Below are 21,231 nucleotides of genomic sequence, written 5' to 3'. Positions count from 1 at the left end.
TCCCCGCCATCCTCCTGTTGGCTCCTGCGGCTGTTGCATCCCCTCCGAGGACCCTCCGGTGGGGTTACTGCTGTGCCCGGGGTGGGGAGCGCTCCTCCGACCGGGACTTTGGGACCCCGGGGTGCGTCGGCTCGTGCGTTCCTCCTGGACGGAGGTCCCTGCGCGTGCGTTGGTGCGAGGACGCGGGGAGGTTTGGCACCAAACCGATGCTCCTGACCCGCTGGGTGCAGCGGGTGGGAGAGCAGCTCTCCAAAGCATCTCGCCATTTAGGGGGGATGCCGGGGGGTCTCAGCACTCGGACCCCAGGTACCAAAGGCATGAGGGCGGGATTTGGGGGTTTCCAAAATCGCTCGTCCTCTTGGCCTTGGCCAAAATCTCCCCCTTTGTCCCCATGCCGTGCGCCGTGTCTGCCGGGGAGGCATCTCCCACCGGAGCCGGTACATCCCCGTGAGCTCTCCCCTCGCCCACCTTCCCGAGGAAAATTAAACAGCGCGATGGAGGATTTTAGGAGCAGCGCCAGCCCGAAACCCCACCGCCGTGCCTTTCGCATCCCTCGCGGGTCTGCAGCCCCCTCTCCGCAGGAAGGGGCCCGCCCGGCTCCCGCGTCCCCCGGGGGATTCCCGGCCCCCCAGCCCCACGGCGGGAACACTGCGGGATTGTGCTCCGGCCGCTGGGAGCCGGCGGCCGCCCCGCGGGGATGCCCAGCCGGCAGATTTATGGCCGAGGTACCTGCTCAGATATTTATAACCACCCTTTCTTGTTTTACAGCCGGGGCTCAGCAAACAGCCCTCCCCCCTCACCGGTGCTCCCTCCGCCGCCCCTTCCCCATTTCCTCTGAAATATTTCATCATTTCAAGGGGAATAAAGTTTCCAGCGAGGGGAAACGCAAACTTGCTCCCCGGGCCATAGGCTTTGAAATTGTACGCGGTGCGTTTGATGGGCTGCCGGGACAGGCCCCTGGTCCAGGTTCCCTTCAGATCACACCACGCGGCAGGAAGCACGATCAGCCCCTTTGAATGACAGTTTCATTAGGCCACGGCCGGTGTTTTTCATTTTTCCGCTTTTTATTGCTGCTTTTAAAAATGCAGATAATGAATAACATGCCTCTGAGCAAAGCAGGGCCAGCCCTAATGGCTCCCAACATGTCTGCAGGCTCGAGGGGGAGGGGGAGCCGGGAGGGGAGGCCGATGACCTTATATATTTATATTTATGCTCGAAAAGCAGCCTTTTTTTTAAAAAAAAAAAAAAAACCCAAACCAAACATGTAAAATCGCCTTCCAGCAGCCCAGGATGCAGCGCCTGTGGGGAGATGCAAACTGGGCTGTCGCAGTCGATGCAGGTTTTGGCTTTCCAGGAAGATTTGCAAGCCAGGGCATCACTGCAGCTCCCTCCCGCCAATATTTGGGGTGCAGCGCAGCCGTCGCCGTTCCCCCACTTGCGGCGAGCACCGGCAGAGCGGGAGGTGGTGGATGGGGAGGAAATATGATTAGATGGAGAAGGAAACTAAACCCAGCTCAAGTTTTATGGCCGATTTCCTGACCCGCGCCCAGGCGGTTTGCAGCGGCACCGCCGATGCTCCCAAGCTTTGGGAAGCCGGCAGTGCCGGGAGCAGTGCCGGGAGCCGGGGCAGTGCCGGGAGCGGTGCTGGGAGCCGGGGCTGCCCCGGACCCCGCTGCCAGGTCAATGCTGGGGACACCAGAGCGAAGGGACCGCAGGGTAGGGGGAAGCAGGGCACGGGGACGTGGGGCGGGTGGCCCTGGGCATGCCGTGCGTGCTCCTCCATGCACATCAACCTCCCCGAGGAGGACGCGGTCCCTGCGGAGCCTCAGCACCCCGTGTCCCTGCTGCTGAATCCCTGCCCTCGGTCTGAGCCCCCTGGGACAGCGCAGGCACAGCTGGGGGCTGCGTTTCCCCTCTTTCCCCGTCCACCGTCCTCCCCTCCACACGGACCCGGCATCGTTTCTCGTTAAGCAGGGATGCGTTCATCTCCGCTCGGTCCCACGGGCGATGGGCTCCACGTGCCCCAAGCACCCCAGCTCCGTGCTCACCCAGGGGCTCCGGCTTCAGTCCAGTGCTGCCACGGGGCTCTGTCCCCACACGGGAGCAAAAGAAGGTGCTGGGGTGCCTTGTCCCCTCCCCAAAATGACCGAGAGGAAGATGGGGGACATGTCCCAGATGGTGGTGCCAGGCAGCTTTGCAGGGCAGAGCTGAGGCTAATTTTTTGAGGCAATCCCCCAAAGTGATCCCCAGGTGTTTTAGCACCAATTTTGGGGTCTGCGGCTTTGCCCAGGCTGCCCGTAGCCCCTTCTTGGCCATTTGTCCTCCCCGGGCTCCCGCATGCTCCCTTGGGTGCTCAGCACCCCGGGGCTGTGCCGTGCCTTGCCAGGGCTCCCTGCATCCGGGTGCACCGCTGCACGGCTGAGGCTGAGCAGCCCAAGCACACCCAAAATGTGGGCTCACTGCCAGCTTGGCCAGCTTCGTCGCTAAATCCAAGTGGTGCCAGTGCCGCCGGCGGGACACGGTCGCCTTCCCGAAGCCCACGGCCGCACGGTGTCTGTACGGCTCCTCTCGGGGATCGCAGCCTGCCCTGGCATGCACTGGTTTTGCTCTGGCGAGGATGAGGACCCGATTCCCCAGACTAACGGGCTGCACTAACGCTCCTCGTAACGCGCTTCCTCCCTGTCGCATGGGGCTGCGGCCAGCACGATGCAGAGCGTGAAACCGGAGGGGGTTTGGACAAGCTGCAGGGCACGGGATGCTTTGGACAGGATGATGGAGGATTTGATAGCACCGGACTCAAACCTTGGGTTTTTGCTCTTCTGGGAGGCGGGGGGAGAAAAAAATCCAAAGGGACAATTTCCAGCAGGCTGGAAAGGCAGTGGAGTCGAACCCATTGACGTGTGACACCAACCGAGCTCCTTGCTGGACACTGTTTCTAAATCACTTTTTTATAATGTTAAACAGGGGAGAGACACTTCCAGCAACACGTTATCCTTGAGACGTTTTCTAATGGTAAATATTTTTGTTCTCTCTATCTCTCTGAAGGGGTCTAACCGTAGACGGTCTCTCATCTCGAGATCATAACCGGGCTCGGGGGGCTGAGCTCTTGTGCTAACCGCATGCCTCACTAACCCTGTCCCCTGCTGCTGCTTTTAAACCCCGCAGAGCGAGCCTGGCCCCGGGCTGCCAGCGGACTTTGCTTTTGGGGAACAGCGAAAGAAACCCTCCCCTGGCTGCGCTTGCATGAGGCGGGGGCTCTCGCGTTGCTTTGGCCGATCCAGCCCGGTGCAGGGGGTGATAATCCGCTTTCCAGCGGCTGCGGCGATGGTTATCCCCCCCCACCGCCGCCGAGCAAGCCCGAGCGGAGCTAGCGGGGGGCTGCCGGCAGCTGCGTGATGGGGAGGGGGATGCTCGTGCCCGTCTCTGCGCTGTGCGCTCCCAGCGTTACTCCTTCCCGGAGCCCACCCGCTCCCGGACGGTCCCCTCTGCGGCTGTGGGGACATTCAGGGTGTCCCGGGGTCTGGCCCAGCGAAGCTGCTGACCACGCTCAGAGGCTCCCAGCCCAGAGCTGCAGCAAATTGCAGAGCTGCAGCAAATTGCAGAGCTGCAGCAAATTGCAGAGCTGCAATGACCCTTTATCGGGCTGGGCACCTCGGCTGCTTCCCCAAGGATCTCTTTGCAACCCCCGTCGGGTCTCTAAGCCCTTCACGAAGGTAAGGCAACACCTCTGCTCCGCCAGCAAGGAAAGCGAGGCAGTCTGAAGGCGCAGCGACTTGTCTGCGGTGGGGAATCTTGTTCGTGGATGTGCCGGGTGCATGCAAACTGCTGGCACGTCCAGGAGGAGCTGTGGGCGCGTGGCTCACCGGTGGCAGGGAGCACCGACCGCGGCTTTCGGGGGGCCCTGCAGAGCCTTTGCCACGGGGGTGAGAGAAGGGGGGGGACCACCAGCTCCGCGCCGTCGCCGCGCTCCGGCCGACTCGGCCGTAATCCCTCCGATTACCGCGCAATTATCTCCTTAGGCTCGTGGGATCGCGATCCCGCTGCGTTGCCGCTTCCCGGCAGGTGGAGGCGAAGCCGGAGCGTGTGCGGGCAGGGCGCTGCGGGGGCACGGGCAGGGGCTCCGTCGGTCTCCGGTGACAGCCGGTGCAGCGAAGGGTGCTGACTAGGGGCGAGGATTCCCATGGCACGGCGGTCGGGAAGCGAGACCGGAGCTGGGATGGAGGAGGGTGGGAAAGAGCGTGTGTGTGTGTGCAAGCTGCTTTGTCTTCTCCCTCCCTGCGCGGCGGAGGCCCTCGCCAAAGCCCTGTGTGGCTGGGTGAGTCACGCCAGCTTGTGCCAGGCTGGGAGCAGCCCCCGGGCTGCCGGCACCGCCGAACAATGCCGCTCTCCCGGGGCCCCGCACAGCTCCGGGCCCCGCACCGCCCAACCTCCGCTGCCTCGCAGGTACCCCCAGCAGCCCCCTCCCAAGTTCTTTTGCAAGCCTAGGACGTGGTCACCCCTTTGCAAAGGGGTTCGCAGTGGTGCTGCAGCCGTGCTGGCTCAGCTCCCACCCCATGCACACCGCGGGCGCCGGCTGCATCTGCATGGGATGGCGAGTAGGGCTTGCTTTACATCTCAGCCGAAATTCCCAAAGTTTGCAAAGGGGCTGGGAGGGGAGACGGGTGCCGCAGCGCTGGGGGAGGCTGCGAGCGTGGTGAAGCGTGCCCAGGGCACCGTGCTCCCCGGAGAGCCCCGTCCTGCCCGCTGCAGCTGCTTCTCCGGCTCCTCGGTCCTGCTGAAAGCAGAGCCCACGTCTCATCTCAGCAGCAACCCTGTTAAATCAATCCTCCCTGGGCTGCTTCCGCATCAGCTGCTGGAACAAAGCCTGGTGTTAAATAATTCATCGGGCTTCCAGAAAGTTTCCCTTCCCTTCGGCGCGGTGTCGCCCGCACCGCGCTCTTCGCCCCGGCGCCGCGGGGAGGGGAAGGGTCCTGGCACAGCCGGGCCGCATGCGGCGCGAGGACCTGGCTGGAGGAATAATATCCGCAGAAATCCCTCCCTTGCCGTTAAGTTTTGTAATTGTGCTGGCTATTAATTTCGTAAAATGGTCCCTTTTGTTCTCTTATTATGGGACATCATAAAAATAGCAGCGGCAAGACGAGCACAGAGCGATCCCAGCTCCCTCGCCCTGCGGCAAATGGTTGGATGGTTCAGTCATTCCCACCCCGTGCGGCGCTCACAAAGAGTGGGAGAACCTGGGATTTGCTCTTTCCAAGGAATTTGTTCAAGGCGTTTTCCTCTTGGGTTCCTTGAAGCCCAAATGCCTCATTTATCCAAGCAACCAGCCTTCTGAAAGGAATATTTTATTATCCTTTGTGAACAACTTAATGCACTTCAAACCATTCTTCTGGTGGTTAGGACCGAAATTGAGGATTGATCTCACAGGGAAGCTGTCAAGCTGAAAATGCTTCCTTTAAATTAGTGTCCCTTCTAGTCCTACCAGCACAGCTGACTTTGATAATACTGAAATAATTAGCATTTTTTTTAAATTGGATTTTTTTTCCACTGATGCTGCCTGCCTCTGTGTGTGTGTTCTAATTATACGAAGCGTCTCCCAAATTAGCCCGTGACACTGGACCGGCCGGCGTGCCCGAGCGGTGGGTGACGGTTAGGGACCGACGGCGCAGGGTCACCCGTGGCTTTGGGGCTTGGTGGCAGCGACAGGGCCGGGACCCCCCCCGCCACCCTGCCAGGGGACCAGGGCTGTGCACCTGCATCCCCGGGGAGCTGCAGCCTGGGCACCGCCAGTGAGACCCGGCTCTGGCTGTGTTTTGCACAGCAATTGCTGTGACTTTGTCACTTGGAAATTCAGTTCCTCCTCGCTGGCGCTGCCAAAGCTGGACTCCACCAGACCCTGTTTGCAGGGGGCACGCGGCCCCGATGCCAGCGTGGCGGCTGAGCGCGGCGGGATTAATCGCACGGAGCCGCTTTTCCCTCCGTCAGCTGAAAAGCCGACGGGTTTTGGGAGCGAAGAGTCTCCGTCGAACCACCTCCGCTTTTCCCAGAGCCCTGAGTGTCGCCTGTTTCGCAACAGGCAGCGGCTCTGCCTGCACCTCCCTGCCCGTGTCCCCGACCCCGTCCTCCCCGGGACTGCTGGGAGCCGCTCTGCTCCTGGCTGCGATTAATAAAGCATCCTCTAACGAGGGGACAGGGCTGTACCCACTCCCCTCTCTACCTTAAATACAGATACCCAGTATATAAGAGCAGGTTGTTGGAAGGTGGGAGGGTTGCACAGGGGTTTGGATGGCGAGCTGGGAAATCTGGGTGCTTTTCCCTGCCTTAGCGCTGCCTGCAACCTGGGGTGAATCACAGGCACCCTTATTTCACCTCCGAAATGCCTGGGGAGCAGCACCCGGGTGCGTGGCGGGGCGATGGGAAAGGCGACGAGTGCTGGGTCATCTGCAGAGGCGGAAGGTGCTGCGGGATCACCAGATATTAACGCCTTACCCCACTGGCCCTCGCGCTCTGTTCCTGGGGTGTTTATTAATTCGTGGGCTCCACGACCTCGTTGCTGGTGCATAAAAAAACAAGGGCGGCTGCAGCGGGCTCTGCATGGACATTTGCACCCGCTGCCTCTCCCAGGCTGTGGCGTGGGGACGTTTGGGTGGCATGGGGTGGCGTGACCCCCTCCAGCTTTTTAAATACCGGTCCCTCATCCCAGCCACTCTCTCCCTTCTCCGTGCAGAGACGTGTGCTGTGAACAACGGGGGCTGCGACAGCAAGTGTCACGACGCAGCCACGGGCGTGCACTGCAGCTGCCCCATGGGCTTCATGCTCCAGCCCGACAGGAAGACGTGCAAAGGTAGGTGGGTGCGAGCGAGGCCGGGGTGTTCGCTGCTCCCCCTAGGGTGCCCCAGACCCCTCCTTGTGTCCTCGGTGCCCTTAGAAAAGGCTCGATTTTAGCTTGGCTCAACGTCGCCCGCAGCGTTCCGCTCGCTTGGTGTTTGCATCCGTGGGGTGGGGACGGGGATCGCACCCCAGGTGTGGGAACTCAGCCGCCTTGCTAAAGGCACCGCGGTCAGCCCCGCTCCCCGGGGAAGCCTGTGGGGAGGAGGAAAGGGGGGGTCAGGTCGAGTCAGAGGTGATGGCATGGCACTTAGAATCATCGAATCGTGTAGGTTGGAAAAGACCTTTAAGATCATCCAGTCCAACCATTAGCCTCACGCTACCAAGTCCACCACTAAACCAATTCAGGGAAGAGTCATAATTTCATGTTTCCTGGCTTGGTGGCTGGATTATTTTTTAATGAAAATAAAAACTAGGAATCATAGAATCATAGAATCATTTGGGTTGGAAAAGACCTTTAAGATCATCCAGTCCAGCCATTAACCTACACTACCAAGTCTACTCTAAACCAGTCAAGGGTAGACTAGACTAAATCATTAAGGTTGGAAAGGATCTCTTAAGATCATCAGCCCAACCATCAACCTGTGGGGCTGGAGGGTCCCATCCTGCCTCGCTCCACCCCCCTGCCTCAGTTTCCCCATGGATAGGGGCTGGGTGTGCAGGAAATCTGTACCCGCTCTGGGAATCTGAGATGCGTGCGTGCCTCTGTGGTCACTGCCCAGCTGGGTCCAAGCACCGTGTCCTGCCTGGGGGAGGACACCACGGGATGCCACGCACCTCTGCACGCTCCACCATGTCCCCATCCACCTGCCTCTGCAAGGGGGAGCGGGCCAGACCGGTTACCCCCACCACCCCAAACCTGCCCCCGCCCCGGGCAAGGGGACACCGCCACCCCGGGGCCGGCCGGCGCCTGCGTTGTGTCTTTCGGCAGCTCCGGGAACTTGACCCCGGTTGAAAGGAAAGCCCATCCTGCTGCGAGCTGCCTGTCTACCTGCTGACTGCTTCCAGAAACCCTCTGCCCCCTGTTATTTTATCAGAGCATCCCCCCGACCCCGCTTTCCTTCTCTAATTCTGCCGTTTCCAGGAACGTGCAGTAACCCAGAGCCACGTCCCCGGTGTCTGGGGGTTTTATTATGGCTGCGGGCTGGTATACAACTCACTCCCTCGCAGTCGTAAAAAGAAACCCCAGCCCCAGAGAGGCAGAGCTGCTGCCCGGCGCTGGCGGCGCAGGGATGGAGGGATGGGGAAGGCGGCTGCCTCTTCCTGGTCTCCTTCCCTTTTACAGGTCGTTTCCTAGCAGTAAATTTTGTGATTAGCGGAAAAAGGAAAAAAAAAGGAGGCAAAAAACCAAGTCCCAGCCTCTTTCCAGGTGGATGGGGCTCTTTGCAGTTATTGTGCATTGTCATTTTTAGCTTTGTTTATGGCAGGGAGGAGATGGCAAGCAGAGAGGTGAGGGTTGAAAAGTATTTATTTTGTCAAGCGGCTGTTTTTGAAGGAGGGGGTTTCCCCTCCCGGCTTGCTCGCTCTTCCTGCTGCTCCTGGTCCCCAAAAGTAGCCCCCAGCCCAAACCTGTGACTCTGCAGACTCTGGTCTGGTGCTTTGCCCCAGCTGCCAGGCTCTTTCGGAGACGCTGGCTCCTGGCTCTGCTCCGGGGGATGCTGAGACCTGCAGAAATTAAACGATTTGCACAACTTCCAAGGGGAGCCGAGCCCAGGAGCCCTGACCTGCCCTGGTGTCCCCAGTGACATGCATCGGCTCCCCAAATGCACCCAGATAAAACCAACAGCCACGTTCCCCCGACGACCATCAGACCCCAAAGGGTTTCCTCCGTTTGCCGGCTCCTGGTGGGGATGGGGTCCGGACAGGAGGACCCCGCTCTCCCAGCCGAGCATCCCAGGGCATGACGCGTGTCCCCTGTCCCTGCCAGATATCGATGAGTGTCGGCTCAACAACGGCGGCTGCGACCACATCTGCAGGAACACGGTGGGCAGCTTCGAGTGCAGCTGCAAGAAGGGCTACAAGCTGCTCATCAACGAGAGGAACTGCCAAGGTAAGGAGCAGCGGGACCCCGGCACCCTGCCCTGCCCGGGGACATCACCTCTCCCTGCCCTCCGGCGTTTCTCGGCCCTCCCACGGCTGCTGCCGGAGCAGTGCTGGCCCGGTTACTCCTTCCTCTTTGCTTTCCTCTGGACCGTGTACATCCTTTGGGGGATTAGCGTTAGATTTGGGTTCTGGTCTGGGGCTTAGCGCTTTGATCTGCAGAGCTGGGCTGCCGTCCCAGCCCCGCTCCCACGCTGGGGATTTCTGGGCTCTTCTCGCAGCAGAGTTAAAGCCAGCATTAGGCCGATGCCAGGTGAAATCCTCCGGCCTTACTCAGGGCTGGGATGACAGTCACGACGTTCCCTGCAGCCCCGTGGGCTGGGACGCAGCTCTGCCCCGGGCACAGGGAGCCGTCCCTGCCAGCAGCCCTGGGAGTGAGCACTCCCCGAGCCTGGGGCCATCGGCTCTGCTCCGGACCACCCATGCCAGGGGACTGGGGACCCCCACAGCACCCCATGTGTCCTGGGAGGGAGCTCAGCACCCACCCTGACACCTCTGGGCTTCTCCCAAGCTGCTCCACTTTATTGCACAAAGTTTTTGCTAGCGATGCCACAGCATCGCAACCATAGCTCACAGCTAAAGCACACGCACTGACACACCGGCTGCTTTCTCTGGTCTCGAGAGGCCGCCATTTTCCTGGGACAGGGGACAGGAAGAGCAGCAGGACCTGTCCTGCCTTGCCTCTCCCCCTCCACCAGCCACCCGGCGGTGGCAGGGACTGGATCGTGCTCTGCTCAGGGATGCACCATTTTTGCAAGCCATCAAGGCACAGCAAGGACTTCAGTGGCTTTTGCAAAAGGCTTCCTCCTTCCCCTGTCTGTCGGAGGGCAGGAGGGGAGGAGGAAGATGCATCCTGCTCGCTCCAGAGGGAGCTGGCTGCTCCGCACTGCTGTTCCCACTTTTTTCTCCCTGTCACAACATCCTCCTGCACATCCCACATAAACCCAGCAGGTTTAAACAACCCGGCAGGTCGCTGGGCCATCCCGGGGGGAGCACGGGGCTCTGCCCCCCCAGCCCATGGCCGAGGCCAGCACGGTGGCTGTGCATGAGCTCAAGTGTTGCCTCCCGAAAGCGCACGGCCGGGGAAGGAGCAGGCTGGTGCACTCCAGGGCTGCGACCGCTTTCATCTCCGTCCAGGTTCTGTGCTCTTGGGAGTTTGACGCGAGCGCGGCAATTAACTTAATGAAGCCAATGAAATGATGCTCAAACCCGCCGGGTTGGGTTCACCTGCCCAGCCAGGACCTCCCTGCCCCGGCGAGGGGCCCTGCAGGGGCAAGCAGACATCGCTGGCACCGTCCCCGGGGCAGGAGCTGCCTGCGCAGTGTCCCTCCCGGCACGGGGCAGGGCCCTGGCTGGGCAGCAGCCGGGGGCTCTCGCAGCCACCCCACGCCAAGGGCACGGTGCTGGCCCTGTTTGGCTTGTGTGAAGTGCAGGGGGGCTGCAGGAGCTTGGGGAAGGGGGGTGCTGGTGCAGTGGGCTGCTGCTGCCATGGAGTAGCAGCTGGACCAGGCAAGGAGGGAGCTTGGAGGTAGGCAGGGTGGGAGCACAGCGTCCTGGAGCATCCTGGTGCAGGGTCCCCAGGGCATCCTGGTGCTGGATCCCCGGAGCATTCTGGTGCAGGGTTCTGGAGCATCCTGGTGCTGGATCCCTGGAACATCCTGGTGCAGGGTCCCAGAGCATCCCAGTGCTGGATCCCTGGAGCATCCCAGTGCTGGATCCCTGGAGCATCCCAGTGCAGGGTCCCTGGAGTGTCCCGGTGCAGGGTCCTGGAGCATCCCAGTGCAGGGTTCTTGGAGTATCCCAGTGCAGGGTTCCGGAGCATCCCAGTGCTGGATCCCTGGAGTATCCCGGTGCAGGGTCCCAGAGCATCCCCCAGTGTAGCCCCCAGCTTGCTGGAGCAATCGGAGCAGGAAGGGGACAGCCCTTGCGCCGGGGGCTGCCCCTCCGCCCTGCCAGCCCTCAGCTCTCCCCTTTGCCTTTCCTTCAGACATCGATGAGTGCTCCTTCGACCGGACCTGCGACCACCTCTGCATCAACACCCCTGGCAGCTTCCAGTGCCTCTGCAACAAGGGCTACACGCTGTACGGGCTCACCCACTGTGGAGGTAGGGCCGGCTGGATGCTGGCAGGAGGAGCCCATCACCCCGGCGGGTTCGGGTCCTGGGGAGGCACACGGGGCACCCAGGGATGGGGCAGCCCCATGGCACGGTTGCTGCGGGACCCCTGGGGATACCGCTCACCCAAAAGGGCTCACGGGGAGGGTCGGTTCCCTGCGTACCCCAAGCTGGGGCCAGGCAGGGAGGGGGCTCGCAGCCAGACACTGGTGTCTGCAACTTCAAACGGAGCGACAGGAACAATTTGCGACTTGTCTGCAGCAGGAGAGAAGGAGAAATCCCCGGCGTTTTTGGCAGGGAGCTGGGATGGGGTGGGAAGGGGAACATCAAAAGGGTTTGATTTAAGTTTCACAAGGCAGATAGCTCCCAAGGGCGGGGGCGTGCGGCGCCCCGGGAAGCGGGGAGGCAGATGAAACAGGCTTTGGGAGGGTTGCCGGAGCGTGTCGCGGCAGCGGCGCTGTCGGCCCGGGGAGACGGCGGCATGAGGCCGGGTGCTCCAGCACTGCCCGGCCGGTGAGTGCGAGCCACCCTCCTCGTGCTCCCAAAATACGCAGCCGGCGCGAGCCAGAGCGGCCTCCGGGATGCTCTCGGTGTGACCCTGCAATGGAGGGGTTGCTGCCTCCCACCGATGTTCCCGAGAAGGGGGAGACAGGCAGGGTGGGGTGTTTGGGGGGCAGCACCATCCCTGGCTGCTCCCCACCTCTACCCCTGCTTTGTGCCAGGCCTGGAGGATCTGCCCCCCGTTTTGGGCCGGGGCGGAGGGTTCCCGCCGCAGGGAGAGGGGCCGGGGCTGCCGAGCAGCTGCTTTTTGAATTCGGCTGCTAAGTGCTTCCATGTCGGCTCCGTCTGCTGCCCCCCGCTGCTCCCCAGCCCGCCGCGGGGCCAGGGCCGGGCTCAGCCTGGGTGGGCTGCACCCATCACCACCCGGCCCTCAGGGACACCGGGACTCGGGGGTTTCCCTCATCCCCGGGGGGCTGGCGTGGCTGCAGGGTGGAGGCACGGCTGGAAGCGCCCTGCGGCGTGCATCCCCCTGTCTCCAACTGGGCATGGGTTGTGCAATTTATCCATCCAAAAATCACAGCCCTGAGATGATGCAGCGACTCAGTGTCAGAGCCGGGGGGGGCCCGCTCGGCCCCCGCCGCTGCCCCTCACCCACCACCTCTCCTTCCTTCCCTGCAGACATCGACGAATGCAGCATCAACCGGGGGGGCTGCAAATTCGGTTGCATCAACACGCCCGGCAGCTACCAGTGTACCTGTCCCGCCGGCTGCAAGCTGCACTGGAACAAAAAGGACTGCATAGGTATGTCGGGGCAGGACCCATTGCGGCCGGGGATGCTCCAGCATAGCCCCGACATCCCCCAGCCAGAGGGTCCCGATGCCCCGTGGCCCCTCCATCACTTCAGGCTGTTGGGATTAAGGTCAAGGTGGGGGGAGCGCAGGGGTTTTGGGGCATCCCGGCACAGGGGTGCTCCGGGGCCGGCTGCTTTTGGCTGGGGCCCCGTGTCCATCTCGCATGGGTCTGGATGGGAAGTGCTGTAAGGTGTTGCCCTGCTCCTTCTGCCCTCGGTTGTCTCGCTTTTTTGACCGTGCTCGGGGCTGGCTGTCAGCTTTTGCACCAGCAAGTGTCCCTAAAGGAACTGTTTTCATGGCCCTGGCAGTGCCCTGGTACCCAACTGCCCCCCCTTCGTTGGGGACAGGCTGCCCCCCCCAAAAAAATGGAAATCCCAGCCATCACATCTCATATGCCCAAGGAGAAGCTGGGTGGTTGGGATGCTGGTCTGGGGTCCCCATGCCGCGCTGGCACCTTCTCCTCCACGGTGAATCCCCCCGTGAGCGGGGAGGGCGCAGGGGTCCCTCGCAGGTCCCCTGGCTGTGCCAGCCACGGGCGTCCCCGCTTGTCATCACCAGCCGGCGCGTGTCCCTCAGAGCTGGTGAAATGCCTGCCAGGTTCGGTGCCGCCGCGGGCCACCCTCACCTGCAACAAGACGGGCAAGAAGGACAGCTGTGCCCTCACCTGCGCCTCTAAGGCCCGCTTTCTGCCAGGTACCAGTGCCAGAGCCACCGCCGGCATGGGCAGGGGGGTCCCCGTTTCCCTGCGTGGCCCAAACTTAGGGGGGGGAGAGGAGCAGCGGCAGATCCAGGGTGCAGAGCACCCAAGTAGTGGCTGGGGCGAGGGAGGGAGGTGGTTGCTCGGGGGGGCTCGTCGCTGGGTGTAGATCCGTAGGATGGGTCCCTGGTGCAGGATCCCCACGGTGGGGTGCTGGGCGTCGTCCCCGCACGGTGCAGCCGTGCCTCCCTGCATCACCCCAGCAAAGCATCGCGGGGACCGGGCAGCTGCTCCGGCATCCCCTGACTCCTGTTCCTCCTTCCCGCAGAGTCCGACAGCAGCTACACGGTGAGCTGTGGGACCCCCGTCCTGCGGCAGGGCGGCCAGCAGAGACCCGCCAACAGCAGTCAGCAGTGCCTCGGTAAGGGGGCTCCCGGGGTGCCCCCGGCCACCGCCGGCCAGGCTGCCCCGGGCCAGGGTTGTTGAGCACCCGCCTTTTCTTTTAGAGACTGTCGCTGCGCCAATCAAGCAAAAGGCTTCCTTTAAGATCAAGGATGCCAAGTGCCACCTGCACCCGCGAGCCAAGGGCAAGCAGGACGAGGCCGGGAAGGCTGGGGCACAAGGTGAGGCGTGATGGCGGGGGGGCAGGGGGGATGTCCGTCCCCCCGGGAGGGACGGGGTCCTGACTTGTCCCCCCGCACGCAGGCGGTTCGGCACCTTGCTCCGACTGCCAGGTCGCCTTCGTCAACCTCAAGTGTGACTCGTCCAAGAAGGGGAAGGGCCGCCGGGCTCGCAACTCCTCCAACAAGGAGGTGACGCGCATCACGCTGGAGTTCGAGGCGGAGGTCAAGCCGGAGGAGATCACAGGTGGGCACGGCGCTGGCTCGGCCCGCCTCGGCTGCAGGCAGGGGTGGTGGGACCAGGGGGATGGTGGTGGGACGGGAGGGATGGTGCCATCCCCATGCAGCACGGACAGCTGAACTGGTCCTCATCCCGCGCCAGACTGGGATGTGCTGGGTAGCGCTTGCAGCTGAGCATTTGGGAGATGGTTTTAATCCTGCTGGGTTTCCCTCTCCATCCCTCCCTTCTCGCTGCATCCCTGTTTCTTCCCCCCTGCACCCCCATTTCCCCCTGCATCCCCAGCCAGCTGCAACCTGCACTGCCTGCGACAGAGAGTGGAGAAAAAGCTGAAGTCGGCCATCAAAGCCCTGAAGAAATCCATCAACCAGGAGCGGTTCCTGCTCCGCTTCGCGGGGATGGAGTACGAGGTGGCGAGGAAGCTGAGCGTGGCCCCGGAGCGGCAGGAGAGCTGCGGGCCAGGCCAGCAGCGCCTGGGCGGCAAGTGTGGTAAGGAGCATCGGGGGGTGCCCGGGGCGGGGGACCGGCCGCGTCCCCCCCGGTGGTGCCAGCCTCCCTGCCGCATCGCTGACGTCCCCCCCGGCTCTCAGTCAGCTGCTCGCAGGGAACGTATTACCACGGCCAGACAGAGCAGTGCGTCCCCTGCCCCGCCGGCACCTACCAGGAGAAGGAAGGGCAGCTCTCCTGTGACCTGTGTCCCCGCGGTGATGCTTTCGGACCGGTGGGAGCCACCAACATCACTGGCTGCACGGGTAAGGGGGGCACGGAGGGGTGCGGGGGGGCTGGGATGGGCACCCGGGGGATGTCCAGGGCTGCAGCCTCAACCATCAGCCCCCATGCAGAAGAGGGGAAAGCCCCGAGCGTCCCCAGGACCCGCAGAAGTTGCTATTTTGGGTATTCAGAGGGGATGCCGGGAAGGGCAGCGCTTGCTCCAGATTTATTGGTGCTGCCGAGGCTGGGGGGGTGCGGAGAGGAGCTGGGCATGGGGTGGGAGAGCCCAGGGCTGGCGGGACTGAGCGATGCCTGTGCCCCCAGGTCAGTGTCCCCCCGGCCAGCACTCGGCCGATGGCTTCAAGCCCTGCCAGCTGTGTCCCCGCGGGTCCTACCAGCCCGAGGTGGGGCGGGCGCTCTGCTTCCCCTGCGGCGGGGGGCTGACCACCCGCCACGAGGGAGCCCTCTCCTTCCAGGACTGCGACACTAAAGGTAGGTCAGAGCCGGTCCCCGGGGAGGGGGGCACCCAGCGGGGCCGTGCCGGTGGGTGACGCAGCCCCCTTTGCTCTCTGACACCCCCCCACCCCACCCCAGTCCAGTGCTCCCCTGGGCATTACTACAACACGAGCGTCCATCGCTGCATCCGCTGCGCCGTGGGCACCTACCAGCCGGATTTTCGGCAGAATTACTGCATCGCCTGTCCCGGCAACACCACCACCGACTTCGACGGCTCCACCTCCGTGTCCCAGTGCAAAAGTAGGCGAGCTGGGGTGTGACGTGGGGGGACAAGTATGGTGTGAACTGGGGTCCGTCCTCAAAATTATTTCAAAATCCCTTAAAATAGAGTTTGGGGACGTTTCTGTGCTTTATGCATGCAGGCAGGCATGCGGGTATGCACTGAGCAGTGCTAATGGAGAACTTCCCCCCTTGCCCAGTAAAGCCACCCATCCCAGTGCCCATGCCACTGGTTCCCAGTTGAACCGGCTCTCCATGCCTTGCAGACCGGCAGTGCGGGGGGGAGCTGGGCGAGTACACGGGCTACATCGAGTCCCCCAACTACCCGGGGAATTACCCCGCCAACGTCGAGTGCACCTGGAACATCAACCCGCCGCCCAAGCGCAAGATCCTCATCGTGGTGCCGGAGATCTTCCTCCCCTCTGAGGACGAGTGCGGCGACGTCTTGGTCATGCGGAAAAACTGTAGGTAACCGAGCGCGCCGCGGTGCTCACGGGAGAAGCGGGGGGAGGAAAAGGCTGGGGTTTGGCAGAACTGCCTCGTGCAAAGGGAGAAAGCTGCGTCCCCAGGCCACAGGAGGGGATTTTTGGGAACTGGGTGAGCGGGGGGATTGGCATCGCCCTGCTGCCCGGTGTCTTGCTGGATCAGGGGGATGTGCACGGGCTAAGGGTTGCACACCTGGGTCTCAGTGCTTCTTTTGGGGGGTAAAAAGCCCCATTTGGAGCTTTCCAAAGCAAGGAAGGAATGACAACTTCCACGGTGTGTAACGGGAGGGCTGAGGAGGGCTCAGCCTCGCCCTGCACAGATGATCCCCATCCCTGGTGCCTCCCTTCGCCCTGAGCATTTAAGCACGTTAAAGCTGGGGGTGGCTCTGCTGATGGGCATCCGGCATCGCGCGTCCCCTCGCCGTTCCCTGCAGCCTCCCCGTCCTCCATCACCACCTACGAGACGTGCCAGACCTACGAGAGGCCCATCGCCTTCACCGCCCGCTCTCGGAAACTGTGGATCAACTTCAAAACCAGCGAAGCCAACAGCGCCCGGGGCTTCCAGATCCCCTACGTCACCTACGACGGTGAGCGCAGGGGGGACGCATACCGGTGCCTCCCTGCCCACTTTGGTAGCCGGGTCACCCCCAATTCGTGCCTCCCGAGTATTTGGGGGGAGCAGGCTCGGGGATGGGGACCAGATTCACGCCTCCCGAGTATTTGTGGGGAGCAGGCTCGGGGATGGGGACCAGATTCACGCCTCCCGAGTATTTGTGGGGAGCAGGCTCGGGGATGGGGACCAGATTCACGCCTCCCGAGTATTTGTGGGGAGCAGGCTCGGGGATGGGGACCAGATTCACGCCTCCCGAGTATTTGTGGGGAGCAGGCTCGGGGATGGGGACCAGATTCACGCCTCCCGAGTATTTGTGGGGAGCAGGCTCGGGGATGGGGACCAGATTCACGCCTCCCGAGTATTTGTGGGGAGCAGGCTCGGGGATGGGGACCAGATTCACGCCTCCCGAGTATTTGTGGGGAGCAGGCTCGGGGATGGGGACCAGATTCACGCCTCCCGAGTATTTGGGGGGAGCAGACTCGGGGATGGGGACCAGATTCACGCCTCCCGAGTATTTGTGGGGAGCAGGCTCGGGGATGGGGACCAGATTCACGCCTCCCGAGTATTTGGGGGGAGCAGACTCGGGGATGGGGACCAGAGGTTTGGGGACAAGTGACGGCTCCTGCCCTGACTGTGTTTTTCGGTTGGGTGTTGCAGAGGATTACGAGCAGCTGGTGGAGGACATCGTGCGGGACGGCAGGCTCTACGCCTCCGAAAACCACCAGGAGATCCTCAAGGTGAGCATGTCCCCACCGCGTCCTCGCTGCGCGGGGCTCCGGGGGACGCTGGCACACAGGAGCATCCTCCCCCCCGGCTGTGCCCCCCTGCTCTCCCTGCGCTCCTGGCTTCGGTTCGGAGCCGCCGCAGGGGGTGGGATGGTGACCCCCGCCCTGGCTTGGCTTCCCCGCAGGACAAGAAGCTCATCAAAGCTTTCTTCGACGTGCTGGCGCACCCCCAGAACTACTTCAAGTACACAGAGAAACACAAGGAGATGCTGCCCCGCTCCTTCATCAAACTCCTCCGCTCCAAAGTCTCCAGCTTCCTCCGGCCTTACAAATAGCCCCCCGTGCCCCCGCCGCCCCCGGGCCACCCCGCAGCCAAGGAAAACCTCTTCTCCCTTCCTTCTCCTTTCCGATTTTCTCCTTCCTCTGCTCGGCTCCGTCAGGACCGCCACCTCTCACCCCGCAGACGTCTCCCCACGATTTCTCCGCCGCTCCCCACAGAGCCGTGCCCCTGGCCAGGGCGGGATGCTCCGGTCTCATCCAGCCACCAGCGAAGCCGCTCCTCTTTTCCGAAGCAGCTTCTTCATTTTAGGAAACCGAAGCGCTGGTCCTTTCGCCAGCCTCTGTCCTCCCTCTGGTTTCCTTTATGCCAGGTCTGTCCCCATTCCCCGGTGCCACCGGCAGCCCAGGACGTCGCGGGGGTCATCGTCCTTCCAGCCCACGGGGCTGGTGCCAGCTGCAGCCCCACCGAGCGCTTTCGCAGAGGATGGCAAGAAGGTAACGCCGTATTTATCGCAGCGCCTGGGTCGTGGGTCTCGGCATCGCTTTGCAGGAATCGGGGGAAAAGAATGTTAAAAAAGCATACTTGATTAAAAAGAAAATTTTAAAGGCGAGATCGGCAAAGCATACCAGCGAACGGCAACTGCGGTGGCTCTGGTGGCCGTCCCGCCGGAGAGCCACACTGGCGCTGGGAGGAAAGCACAGCCAAGCCACGTTCCCGGAGAACAATGTCTGGCTGCACGGGCGAAAACAGGGAGCAAAGGAGAAGGACTTTCAGCCGGGTTCGGGTTTTTCTCCTCCCCACCCCCCCCCCACCCCAGAACACTTGTGCCAAGAAACCAGACTTTCTTACAAGCTCTGCCAAAGAGTAACTCGGAAAAGCAAGCTTTGTGAAGAGCAGGAGTAAATGTTTGTGCACTAGGATATCCTCCTTTCTACCTTCTTCATATGTATTAAGTGCAATCATTTGAGTCTTCTTTATATTATTTAGAGGGAAGTGTTTTTTTGTTTTTTTCTCTACTAGAAACGACAATATTTATACCTGCCTGAGAAATGAGAATGTGCGTTTGTAACAAAAAAACCCCACCCACCCAAAGCAAACCCAGCCCTGGGCTGCCGCTGACCGGCGGGATGCCGTTTTCAGGCTTTGCAACCTTTTCTGCCGCGTTTGTCCCCGATAAAAACCCCTGTTTGGGGGTGAGGTGGTGCCTCTCCTGCTCGGCGTGTGACGGGGTGAGTTTTTGCAGGGGGTTTGAGGCATCTCGGTCCGTCCACGGAGGCGATGGAGCGGCTGGGGTGGCTGCGTGCTTTCAGGCTGATCCTCCGCGGTTTGTGGGTTGTTCAAGCCCCATCGCGAGGAGGATGCAAAACTCGGCCCCATCACCTGCTTGTTGCGAACCATTTTGCTTCCCTGCAGGGGCTCAGGGGTGAGCTGAGACCCAGGAGAGACGGGGCACGCTGGGAGGAGAGGGGAGCTGCCCCTCTGCTCAGCCCCGAAATCTCTCCCCCAGGTATGGAGGTCCCTGGAGGGAGTCATCCCTCCCCGGCTCTGGGGAAGCTTCGTGCTTCCAAGTCCCTTCAGATGCTTTTGGCTCCATCCCTCTCCACGTGCTCGTCCTGCCGGGATGCTGCAGGAGCCCTCCCCAGGGAGCGGGGCACGGAGCCCAGGGGGGGACCCCGTCCTGCCACCCCCCCTTTCACCGCCGCCTGCCTTCCCCCCGTTTCGCAGACCGGCATGGCCGGGGACCACGGCCAGGTGGACGTCACCGTTGGGTTTGTCCCCAGCTTCTTCACGCAGCCAGGCAGGGGACAGGAGACTGCTGCCACCCGTCACCCCCTTCCTCCTCCCCGAGCCTCGGTCCCTTTCCAGCCCTGCAACCAGCTCTCGGCTGGCACCTCCCCGCACCTTCGTCCCCATCTTCATCCTCGCAAAGACCTGGAGCTGCCAGGACTAAATGCAGTCGATTCGCCTACAGCTTTCCTGTTGGCAGTTCCCCTCCCGTCCCCGCTTGTCTCTTGCTATCCCCTCGACCGCATCTGGGGCGAGCCCTGCTCTTAATGAACAATTATTTATTGCTCTGCACATCCCCCCAGGTCAGTCCTTGCCAAAACCGGGAGGCAGCTGCTCACCCGTGTTTTCCCTCCTCAATCTGTGCTGCTCCAGTGCCCCGAGAGCTTCTTCTGGGCTCTATTAGGGGCTGCGGGCTGGGTGAGCGCTGGCAAAGGGGGCTGAGGTTTGTCCCCAAGATGCGTCGGTTGGAAAAGTCTGTCCTGATTCATCCCAGCTGTGGATTTACCCCTCCTGCCACCCAGCTCCCAGCCTGTTTGGAAGCTCAACATCTGTAAGCTGAGCTGTTTGTCACTTGGTTGGTGTCTGAAAGCAGCTGCTTTGATGCACAAAAGCTGTTGTAGGGATTTGGAGGGGTTGGGTTTTTTTTTTTTTTTTATTGCTCTGGGGCAGTCGCAGCGGAGCAGTGACCGTTGAAAGGGTCTTTCATATTTAGAATTAAAAAAAAAACCCATAGCAGCAAAAATAAAAACAACCCGGGAATAACTAACCCCGCTGCAGCGGCCCCAGTGCAATGCAGCCACTCGTGCTCACAGAGGAGTTTTATTAATTCTTTGTAATTTAACGGCGGGGTTGCTGTCGCTGACTCTGCTGGGACTGGGGCTCCCGGAGCCTCGGGGTGTCCTGGTTGCCACTGCACCGACCACCTCCGCTCCCCTAAAGCAGTTTTGGAAGGGTGAGCTGGGCAGCACATCCTCCTGTGCTGGCCAAAGCCACCTGGTAATGCCTCCTCCCAACTCCTTTCACCAAATATCTCAACTAAACCCCCCCAAAAAGTCCACGGGGCCACCAGAACCACCCCACTGCAGTTCAGGCCCTCTTTGCACCCACACCCACGACCCAGAAAAGGTTTGAAAGGCTGAAAACTGCATCATCAGCCACCTCGGATGTATTGAATGTTTCGACGCGGTGAACATAAGTAAGGGTTGTTGGGTTTTTTGGTGTTTTTTTCATGTTGGAATATTTATATCTGCCTTTTGCAGCGGGCCACAACTTAACCATCTCCAGCAAAAATGATTAAAGTAATGAGAAAGATGTAGTTCATGAAGTTATTTGCACTTGATTAAAAGAAAAAAAAATGTATCTGAACTTTGTAAAAAGAAATGTTTGCATTTTGTATTGTCTTTTTTTAATTATTAAATGGAATTTCTTGGTGTTGTGTTGATCTTTCAAAAACTGGCTCTGACACTTATTTTAAAGGTTTCTAACAGCAGGATCCAAAAGCTATTTTCATTGTTTTGTTCCCTTGGATGCTAAGACAAGCTCTTTTCAGGGGCATAGGGGTTTTTTTCTGCCTGCTCTCCCCCCCCCACCCCGAAGCTTAAATCCTACACACTTCTATAAGCTTGCCAGTCATTACACAATGTATTTATTTATATACATTAATTAGATGCAACATCTCTCATTTTTAGCCCAGAGCATGGAATCTGACAGGGACTAGCTCAGAAGGAAGCAGAGGGGATGGAAAACACCACCTTACCTCGGCCCCAAGCCCCTTGCCGAGCTGCAGCTCCCACTCACACCCCCAGCACCCTGCGTTCCTCTGGCCCCTGTGGCTAACTGGGGCCAGCTGGGAGACACCCATCAAGCCCTCACGAGCTGCTGCTGGGCAG

At 61.3% G+C, this 21,231-nt stretch overlaps 1 protein-coding gene across 1 annotated transcript in view; it reads left to right on the top strand.

Moving 5' to 3' along the window:
• The window catches only part of SCUBE3 (signal peptide, CUB domain and EGF like domain containing 3), a 37,055-nt gene extending 19,446 nt beyond the window's left edge, over positions 1-17,609 (top strand). Inside the window, exons 7-23 of the mRNA XM_075722311.1 lie at positions 2,965-3,012; positions 6,725-6,841; positions 8,813-8,935; positions 10,973-11,089; positions 12,278-12,400; positions 13,009-13,143; positions 13,476-13,568; positions 13,654-13,770; positions 13,853-14,014; positions 14,291-14,494; positions 14,596-14,757; positions 15,041-15,208; positions 15,311-15,472; positions 15,718-15,915; positions 16,371-16,523; positions 17,207-17,286; positions 17,460-17,609. Coding sequence (XP_075578426.1) covers positions 2,965-3,012; positions 6,725-6,841; positions 8,813-8,935; positions 10,973-11,089; positions 12,278-12,400; positions 13,009-13,143; positions 13,476-13,568; positions 13,654-13,770; positions 13,853-14,014; positions 14,291-14,494; positions 14,596-14,757; positions 15,041-15,208; positions 15,311-15,472; positions 15,718-15,915; positions 16,371-16,523; positions 17,207-17,286; positions 17,460-17,609 — 2,312 coding nt within the window. The remainder of the gene's footprint in view (positions 1-2,964; positions 3,013-6,724; positions 6,842-8,812; positions 8,936-10,972; positions 11,090-12,277; positions 12,401-13,008; positions 13,144-13,475; positions 13,569-13,653; positions 13,771-13,852; positions 14,015-14,290; positions 14,495-14,595; positions 14,758-15,040; positions 15,209-15,310; positions 15,473-15,717; positions 15,916-16,370; positions 16,524-17,206; positions 17,287-17,459) is intronic.
• The last annotated feature ends 3,622 nt before the right edge of the window (positions 17,610-21,231 follow it).

This window comes from Pelecanus crispus, chromosome 17 (genome assembly GCF_030463565.1).
Source record: "Pelecanus crispus isolate bPelCri1 chromosome 17, bPelCri1.pri, whole genome shotgun sequence".
NCBI classification, from domain to species: domain Eukaryota; kingdom Metazoa; phylum Chordata; class Aves; order Pelecaniformes; family Pelecanidae; genus Pelecanus; species Pelecanus crispus.
Note: the sequence above shows the minus strand (reverse complement) of the source record. Positions and strands in the feature narration are given on the sequence as shown.